The sequence below is a fragment of the Diachasma alloeum genome, unplaced genomic scaffold (assembly GCF_001412515.2).
Source record: "Diachasma alloeum isolate Michigan unplaced genomic scaffold, Dall2.0 Dall_scaffold_00183, whole genome shotgun sequence".
Classification (NCBI taxonomy): Eukaryota; Metazoa; Arthropoda; class Insecta; order Hymenoptera; family Braconidae; genus Diachasma; species Diachasma alloeum.
Genome location: NW_021680349.1, coordinates 2,167,588 through 2,177,912, shown reverse-complemented (window position 1 = coordinate 2,177,912; position 10,325 = coordinate 2,167,588). Strand labels below are relative to the sequence as shown.

The window sequence follows — 10,325 nt, the reverse complement described above, 5'->3', positions numbered from 1 at the left end:
GAATGTTAATTTTGGTTCAATTGTAACGAGGACATGAAAAAAATAGTAAATTTCCTGGGACACTTTTTGGAAATTTCTAACTTGTCGATAGAGGAAGTTACTGTAATCATTATTAAATTGTAGTTCCACTGAAATTTCAAAATTTGATGGAAAGATCGATGGGATATATAAATTCCAATTTAATTATTCCATAAAAATGAGTAGATAAATTGCATTTTCAATTCACTGAAAATTCATCGGAATTTGTAATTTAATATTCCTTTTTGTCTGAAAATTGAAATAATCAAAATTAAAAAATTGAGAATTCCACGGGATTTCCAGTGAATTATGAAATTTGACGTCTTTTCTCACGTAAAATGAATTCAGCGTCACTCTCCTAAAAATTCCTACACGGAGAGAAATATTCAATAAAAATTACGTATCTTTTCCGTAATTCCGGAGCAAAATGTGGTTGGAGGAAATTTTACGGAACTGTCACGGAATTTTTCCGCAGCATTCCGTAATTTTCATCTGAATCTCCTGTGAAAAATTACGATACCGTCACTTAAATTTTCTGAGTCGATTCCGTAATCGATGAATGAATTGTGAGTTCCGTAATTTTTACTGAACATTTCTCTCCGTGTACTCAACTATCCATGAAATTTCAATGTTTTTTTTTTAAATTACGTTTATTGGGGTGAAATTTCACCCCCTAAAACGAATTCAATGTCACTCTCCAGAAAATCGATATCCGAATCCCCCTAAGCACAAAAATTCACCCAATTACGACATTTCAATGCCCAAAAACTAGGGACAGTTCTCGCAAGCGTCAGCTAGCAACTCTGGGCGACATCCTGAAGTCCTTAGGTCTCATCAGAAAGTCCAACAAGAGCAACAAGCTCCAAGAAGCTGCGACGACCACCTCAGCCCTTCGAAGACCCACAAAAAAGCCACGTGATGATCCTCCCCGGCGTCCTACATTCCACTTTGAGGATGTGAGTAATAAAAAATTGAGATCCACGCCGCTAATTTCAATATTCATGACCCTCTCGCAGCAAAATTAATCACGGAGACACATTTATCGCATTAGCATGTCACAAGAGTGAATCGCGACATGCCCCATGTCCTGTCATCTCTCGGATCGTTAATTTTTTTTCGTTTCTCCTTGTACTAGCGTCATTGATCTGTTGCTCAAGCAGGATCAAGTGAGAAAGCTCCCACAGGGACAAATAGGAAACTCGTACACCTGACTTTGCGCAACATTCTCACCGGCATTGATGCGCTCATGCATACGCAATGGCTTTATATTGATGAGATTATAGTCATCAGGAGTGTTATCAATTTCTACTTGTCGAGGGGTCGTGAATTAATATTGCATGAATTTTTTTGTTTCCATATTATTACATTGTGGCATTCTAGTTTATTTTTTGCCGAAGGAATTGCCACAGCGACCTACTAGGAATGAGAGCTCTCAGAGACAGGAATTTGAGGATAGCGACGAGGAGGAGGGGGTGAGTGTTTTGTAATTATTGAAATGGTGATGCTGTCCTGAATTTTATTCGTTGAATATCATTTTATCATCTTCATGGTTTATTGATCATGTGTCATAATCGGCTCGGATTGCTGAAACTTTTTTTCCTATTCTTTCGATATTTTTCCTTTTCCTTCATTGCATTTTATGCAATGAAGGGATTTTTTTTAATGCACATTTAATAATAGTGTATTTATTTTATTTTGTTTGGTTGTTTATTTAGGGAGGAATCCTGAATTGTTGTTGATCATTTTATCTTCTTCCTCATTTTATTCTTCATTTTTTAAAATTCTTTCCAAATTTTTCTTTTGATTTCATGAAAAATTGAAAAATATTAGCCCAGAACTAAATGTGAGAAGGGAAGAAAAAAGAATTTACTAACGAATAATGAGTATTTTTTATGCACATTTAATAATAATGTATTTATTTTATTTTGTTCGTTTATTTATTTAGGGAGGAATCCTGAATTACTGTTGATCATTTTATCTTCTTCTTGATTTTATTCTTCATTTTTTAAAATTCTTTCCAAATTTTTTTTTTGATTTCATGAAAAATTGAAAAATATTGGCCCAGAACTAAATGTGAGAAGGGAAGAAAAAAGAATTTACTAACGAATAATGAGTATTTTTTATGCACATTTAATAATAATGTATTTATTTTATTTTGTTCGTTTATTTATTTAGGGAGGAATCCTGAATTACTGTTGATCATTTTACCATCTTCTTGATTTCATTCTCCATTTTTTTAAATTCTTTACCGCAAATTTTTCTTTTGATTTTATGAAAAATTGAGAAATATTGGTCCAGGATTAAATGTGAGAAGGGAAGAAAAAAGAATTTACTAACGAATAATGAGTATTTTTTATGCACATTTAATAATAATGTATTTATTTTATTTTGTTCGTTTATTTATTTAGGGAGGAATCCTGAATTACTGTTGATCATTTTACCATCTTCTTGATTTCATTCTCCATTTTTTTAAATTCTTTACCGCAAATTTTTCTTTTGATTTTATGAAAAATTGAGAAATATTGGTCCAGGATTAAATGTGAGAAGGGAAGAAAAAAGAATTTACTAACGAATAATGAGTATTTTTTATGCACATTTAATAATAATGTATTTATTTTATTTTGTTCGTTTATTTATTTAGGGAGGAATCCTGAATTACTGTTGATCATTTTACCATCTTCTTGATTTCATTCTCCATTTTTTTAAATTCTTTACCGCAAATTTTTCTTTTGATTTTATGAAAAATTGAGAAATATTGTTCCAGGATTAAATGTGAGAAGGGAAGAAAAAAGAATTTACTAACGAATAATGAGTATTTTTTATGCACATTTAATAATAATGTATTTATTTTATTTTGTTCGTTTATTTATTTAGGGAGGAATCCTGAATTACTGTTGATCATTTTATCATCTTCTTGATTTCATTCTCCTTTTTTTTAAATTCTTTCCCGCAATTTTTCTTTTGATTTTATGAAAAATTGAGAAATATTGTTCCAGGATTAAATGTGAGAAGGGAAGAAAAAAGAATTTACTAACGAATAATGAGTATTTTTTATGCACATTTAATAATAATGTATTTATTTTATGTTGTTCGTTTATTTATTTAGGGAGGAATCCTGAATTACTGTTGATCATTTTATCATCTTCTTGATTTCATTCTCCATTTTTTAAAATTCTTTACCGCAAATTTTTCTTTTGATTTTATGAAAAATTGAGAAATATTGGTCCAGGACTAAATGTAAGAAGGGAAGAACACGAATGACCCTAAATGATTTAATAACGAATAAGGAATAGTGAATAAATGAATATTTTTCATGCACATTTAACAATAGTGTTTTTACATTATTTTATTCGTTTATTTATTCAGAGAGGAGTCGTGAATAGTTATTATTCTGAACTTGATTGGTTGAAGATCATGTTATCACCTTCACGATTTCATTCTTCATTTTATAATAGAACACTAAAGAATTTAATGGCGAATGATGAATAATGAATAAATTATTATTTCTCTTTATGCACATTTATTAATAGTGTAGTTAATAGTGTAGATGACCGTGGCTGTGTAGTTAGAGTGTGCAGGCATGTGGGGGACTTGATTTGTGACAATTAATCGCACAGTTTCATTGTTGAGCGGGAATCTCGTAAGAGCCGACGTATCCGGGGAGGTTCCTCCCTCAAGTGAGGTCTTCCCTTGTTCTTCAAGTGGAAGGGAACAAGTAAAAACCCGAAGGGGTGTACGAGAAATAAAAGATACCAATAGTGTAGTTAGCTTATTTCATTAATTAATTAATTTATTTATTTATTCAGGGAGGATCACTCGGATCTGTAGCAGATCTCGTACCCCTAGCCCTCCCAATTCTGGAAGGTTTGAGCGACGTGAGTATGCAAAAGCTCATTCAACCCAGGGAACGGTTTTTTTGAAATAAATTACTACATTTGAATTCAATAAATTGGTTTAAATTTAAATTCAGTTTTCATTTGCATTTTTATTCACGTCGAGGTAATAGTTTACTGCAAGCAAACGACATTCACAAATTACGAATAAAATTGTCCAAATGAAAAGAAAGAAAATCATTAAATTCATTAACATGTAATGAATTTAATGATAATTTGGACACAGTAAATTATTCATGTCATATAATGAAAGATTTTCAGTGAAAAAATAACTTACACTTATTAATTTCTAACTAACAGGCCGTTGAAATGAATGGAGAAATTCAAGTAGTTGTTTATTTGATTCAAATCTGTGTAATTCAGAACGAATGAAAAAAATAATGGATTTTCGATTTCTCCAGCCCGAATCAGAAGATGATATCATCGAAGTCATCCAAGCAGCGGTTCCGATTCTCCAAGGTTTGTCTGAGGTAAAATCCGTTAACATTCTACGAGAGAATTTATGGAGAAATTTCGATTTCGATTGATTGCTTAATTCAACACGTTTTCGAACGAAAGTTATTTTCGGTGGATTCTTCCAGGGAGATGATGATGAAGGGGGCGGGGTCAACGATCTCATTGCGATGATTGTTCCGGTGATAATAAGGATAATTAACGTGAGTTGTGATTAATGTCATTAGGAAGGAGCACTTCAGGATTTTCTGGTTCTTTCGTAATGGATTATTGACTTTAGGGTAAGGACGGCCAAGGCATTGACCTGGCAGCGCTGTTTGGCCCGATTTTCAGTCTCCTGGCGCCGTTTATTGGGCCTGTTCTGGCACCCATAATAGGCCCGTTAATCCGGACGATTAGTAATGTGAGTAAATAAAAATATATCCCAAGACCTCCCAAAATTTAGTCCCTATGGTTTTGCGGAAAAAATTCTGAATGGATGAATTTATCGCATTCTCATAAGTTACTGAGTATTTCTACCGTCATATGTTGTTGATGAAAGCAACATTAACTTGAAATGATTCGGTAATCAAGTGTTTGAATCAAATAGGAAATGATTTCCCGAAATTTCCATTTTTTTAAGTTGAATATCACAGAAACTGTGGATTACAAAATTTAACAAAAAATTCAACGTATTCGAAATTTATTCATCTTGTGTAGCTAGTTACAATTTTCCTCAATAGCTGAGGAATATTATAGACATTATCTATGAAAAACACGGGGACAATCGTAAGAAAAACCAGTTTTTTAGGGAAATACATCAAAATCTATTTTGATGAGGAAAAAAAATTGACCGGAGTGAATTTCAGATGAGAAAAAATGTAAATATTTATATTGAGAGAACATTACTGATAGGGTAGATAAATGTTGTGGATTTACGCGCTTTAAACAATGAAAAATACATTCAAGAAAAAATTCTTTCTGCTGTTAGACGGTTACTCCTGCAGTTTCAAGTTAAAAATCTTTAAATTTTTGATAGATAACTCACCTGAACTTTCTGGAATGTTCAATTAATGCAATTGTGACAGTTCAGACAACTATCTACTAATCTATTGAGAATTCAATTCATTGTGATGTTAATTTTTCACGACGAATTGAAGAATTCAGTCCCTCATTGAAATTTTAATTCGCTTAACACGAAAAACAAACGTTGAATTTCCAAAATCAATATGAAATGCCGTGAACAATTCGATCGTAAATTGAATTGAGCTCCTCAACGTTGAAAATGCAAAAGCTATTGCGTGAATTTCAAAGAATTTCTAACGGTGAGGTACATCGAAGTTATAAATGCAAGAGTCATGTTGGCGAGAGAAACTGGAAATAGATCGACAGAATATTTTTCCTCTTTATGATATAATTATGTTACGTGTTTCAGCCACCGACCGAGGGATCATCTCTCGCTGCATTAATCACAGCTATTGCAGGACCTCTCAGTGCGGTAATTAATCATATTTTTATAATTATCAAGCTCCGTTATTTGCATCTCGATTCGTACAACTTTACAACACAAATTGCATCAACAATAAGTCTTTCAAAACTTTATTATGGCCCCTGAGATATGCGCAGTGAAAGTAGACATGCGAATATGTTCTTTTTCTTGATGCTTGGAATTGCAGATATTTTTTATTCCCGTGTTATCTAGCCTCAGGAACCCAGCGGAATGTCACCACTGTCGATTGTCATTGCAGGAACTACGGCGGCACTGTTGAGAGTGAGTTTGCAAATTGTAAACGATGTCAACCTCACTAATTTCACGGAGAAAAAAAGTTTCTGGTTTCCAGCACCACGGTACGGTCAGGAACCGTTGGGTAATGACATCAGAACTCTCTTGATTTCCTAAAAAGTTGGCGATTCAGGAGGGGTGGAAGTTCTGTAATTTGTGACGAATTGTGCCGGAGCGGGAAGGGGATTGCCTAAATTGAGATGTCACGTCATAATTAATGAAGATAATTTGAGGAGAAAAGGACGTCAATTTAAGAAACTTGAGAATTTTATTTTAAGAACCCCAATGGTTCTTATTTTAAGAACCAAGAGTACTGGATTAGAGAACTAAAGTGCCTTGATTTAAGCACCATGGGTGCTGGAACTTTTTTTATGATTCGCACAGAAATTTAACTGCAATCTAATACTTTTGATACCTAGAAACCAGAATTTTTTTTCCATGTCCATTCGAATTGACAGGAGGAAAGGTTCTGGTTTACAGCACCACTGGAATCAAGAACCGTTGGGTAATGAAATAAAAAAAACTGTTGGTTTCTTAAAATAAGAACCGTTGGGGGCATTCGGAAATTGCATCACGCAATTGGGGAGGGGAGGAGGTTCTGCAATTTGCGACGATTTGTGACGGAGCGGGGAGGGGATTGCCTAAGTTGTGATGTCACATCATAATTAATGGAGATAGTTTGAGGAGATGAGGATGTCAATTTAAGAAACTCAAAGTTTTTATTTTAAGAACCCCAGGACTCCTGATTTTACTATCCAACGGTTTTTATTTTAACCACCGAAAGTACTGGAAAAGTGCCGTAATTTGAGAATGATGAGTACTGGATTTCAGTAAAAATGACTGAGAACTAGATTTTTTTCTGATTCTCAGAGAAATTTTACTGGAATCCAGTCATTTTCGTCTGATTCTCGAAGAATTTTCACTGAAATCCAGCACTCAATGGTACTAAAATCCAGAGACTGTTACTGGAAACCAGAAATTGTTTCGTCTGTGTTCGTAGTTTCATTGACCATAATTCAAAATCTGCATTGATTTGACAGGAGTTGAAGCCGGGAGCACCGGGAGGATCTGATGTGGGGGCTCTTATTGGGTCGATTTTATCTGGGGTTTTAGCCGGAACTAGTGCCGGTCTCAGTGGCGGGTCCTCTGGTGGTTCTGATAGTGGATCACCTGCTCCTTATGCGGTGAGAATTCATCTGATTGAAGATTGACATTTTTTCGGAATTGTAATTTGCGATAAAAAATGCAACAACCAATTAAGTTTCATATTGTTCTCTAAAGTCAGTGATTATCAGGATTGGTCAATGCAAAACATGATATCTGTAATATTTAAGAATGCCAATTTCAGGAAAATTATCACTTTTATTTTGTTTATATTTGATTTTCTTAGTGAATCAAACTTACTCTTCACTTTTTGACTCAAATTTGTGATACCCTTATTAAAAAATTTATGTTAAGGGACAACTTTCTTGAAATTTTAAAGAATTTCGCCGTTAGAAATTCCCAATTTGGTGAAAAAATTTATGCTGAAAAATTTCCTCCAATTCTTCCGTGAAAATCAATAGAAATCCATAAAATCCAGGTAAATTTATCCTCGCATTATCAATTGATTAAAACTCTGCGTAATTTTCTACTGATTTTCCAGTGAAATTCGAAATTTCATGATTTCTTTCTCCCCTAAATCGCCAATTACTACTACGGAATTCCACGGAATTCCAAATTTTTCCAACAATGTAGTTGCCAAAATATCCAACAAAAATCATAATTCAACATTCTCCCCTAAAATCACTAATTCTCAGAATCACTAACATCCACAAAAACAACATCCGTAACATCAAACAACACCGATGTCACAAAAATTATAGTTTTGATTCCATCAACACTTGAAATTCTTAGGACATCACTCACCTTTCCCCCTTAATAACAAAATTACAGAACAGCCAAATTAGATTGTCAATGCCAATTATGCATCATTAAACTCCCCGAATGTTTTCGAATTCAGGCGCCGGTATCTTCATCAACGATAAATGTAGGTTTCCCAGGCAGGCCGTCACCAGGTCCACCGCATAATCCATTCAGCGTGAGTACTTTCACTCGTATTTTTAACAGTAGCTAAAAAGCCTATAATGACGCTTCACCCAAGTCCTGAGGGTAATGATTATGAAACTGAGGGAATATGTGGTGCATTCATGTGAATTAGAATCGACCGAGTCTCGCTGAAAGTACCGTGCACATAGGATCAACGGTTAGACCATCTTATTCGTCAGTTAGGCCGTCTTATTCGTCAGTTGCGCCGACTTATCCTTATCCCCATCATCAGGCGACTGTGGCAACGCCTACGAGACTGCCGTCACCACGGCCACTCGTGCAGCACCATTCGGTGAGTTTATGCGGGGATTCTTTAGTCTGATATAGAGGAGATCACGTGGCTCTGGTTTATGGTTTTAGGGACCTGTTACGGCGGCTACGGGACAGGACAGTTATCTTCCTACCGGGACTGTGAGTAGAATCTGAGTGGCGATATGAATGGAGATAAATTTGAATTTTAAATTACTAGGAAAATTTAGTACTGATGAAATCTCTCAGCAATTTTTAACAGAATTTCACTGAAGAATAATGTAATTTTAGTCTAAAACTTCACGCAAATCATGAAAACTTCATTTTTATTTCATGTGTACATGGTAAAGTGAGATGCATTGCGTTTTTTACACTCAGGAATGCATTATGAAAATCAATGATGCTTAGACAGAAGAACTGAATCAGTAAGAAGAGAAAAATGATTGAAAAATTGGAATGTTTAGGTTCAATATCCCTTTTTATAAATAAACAATCAATTTCCCACTGCAAAAATTATTTTCCGTATTTAAATATTGACCAAAAATTGATTTTATGCCTAAAGAAATGATAAAACGAAATGATCAAACAATTTTCATTATTTATTCGAAGGAAATAAACGTTAAAAAACATTGGAAAAAATTCCTTAGGTAATACAATTGACAAATTTGACGATTAAAAATTTTAAGTGTTCCTGCCTCATCGGTAAATCCCCTCACCTTCTCGAGCAGCTCAGTAAAAAACATTCTCGGAGCAGGAATTGCAATATTTTCTAAATAATACTTCTTTATGTGAATAAACAATCAATTTCCCACCGCAAAAATCATTTTCTATATTTAAATATAAACCTGAAATTGATTTTATGCCAAAAGAAATGATAAAACAAAATCTTCAAACAATTTGCATAATTTATTCGAAAGAAGTAAATGTTAAAAAATATTGGAAAAAATTCCTTAGGAAATACAATAAACAAATTTGACGATTAAAATTTTTTAGAGTGTTCCTGCCTCATCAGTGAATCCCCTCGCGCTCCTGGGAAGCTCAGTAAAAGACATTCTCGGTGCAGGAATTCAAGTAGTCTCATCCCTGATCTCTTCGAAATTTTGCAACATTTGCAAAAATTTCAATGTTCAAAGAATAATACTTCTTTACATAAATAAGTAATCAATTTCCCACCGTAAAAATCATTCTCTACATTTAAATATAAACCAAAAAATGATTTTATTGCAAAAGAATTGATGAAACAAAATCTTCCACCAATTTCCATAATTTATTCGAAAGAAGTAAACGTTAAAAAATATTGGAAAAAATTCCTTAGGAAATACAATAAACAAATTTGACGATTAAAATTTTTTAGAGTGTTCCTGCCTCATCAGTGAATCCCCTCGCGCTCCTGGGAAGCTCAGTAAAAGACATTCTCGGTGCAGGAATTCAAGTAGTCTCATCCCTGATAAATGCAGTATTCGGGATTCTAGGAGCCTCATCGGCAGAACCGCCGGCCCCCACCTACGGCGCGCCGTCAGGCTACGGTCAGGCGTCCGGATAATGCGGAACGTCTGGCCACAGTCAGTGGAAAGTGCCCCGATAGATCAGACAATTGCGCAAGTGCTGAAAATCCCAAGAAAAATCCTGGACGTTTAGGAGCAGTTGTAAAAATATTAACTGCAACCACGTTTCTGCGTGAATATCACTCACGAGTGGCTCTGGAAAATCCCAAGTGTCCACCGCTTCATTTCGTAATGCCCGGAAACTTCTGTTCTCAGGATACAACCTCGAGTCAGTCCATATCGATGCGGGATGTGACAATAAATATTAATATTATGTGAATAGTTACCGCATTAAACGCCTCCTTTCTTATTTATCTG

The 10,325-nt window shown here is 34.4% G+C and overlaps 1 protein-coding gene across 1 annotated transcript; it reads left to right on the top strand.

The window, feature by feature from the left end:
* Nucleotides 1-3,681: 3,681 nt before the first annotated feature.
* Nucleotides 3,682-10,006, top strand: LOC107046607 (mucin-19). Its single transcript, XM_015269257.1, has 12 exons — nucleotides 3,682-3,893; nucleotides 4,313-4,381; nucleotides 4,493-4,567; nucleotides 4,645-4,767; nucleotides 5,779-5,841; nucleotides 6,046-6,114; nucleotides 7,167-7,310; nucleotides 8,129-8,206; nucleotides 8,327-8,506; nucleotides 8,575-8,625; nucleotides 9,457-9,534; nucleotides 9,818-10,006. The coding sequence occupies exons 3-12, from the start codon at nucleotides 4,535-4,537 to the stop codon at nucleotides 10,004-10,006; spliced, it is 1,008 nt and encodes a 335-aa protein (XP_015124743.1). The 5' UTR covers nucleotides 3,682-3,893; nucleotides 4,313-4,381; nucleotides 4,493-4,534.
* The last annotated feature ends 319 nt before the right edge of the window (nucleotides 10,007-10,325 follow it).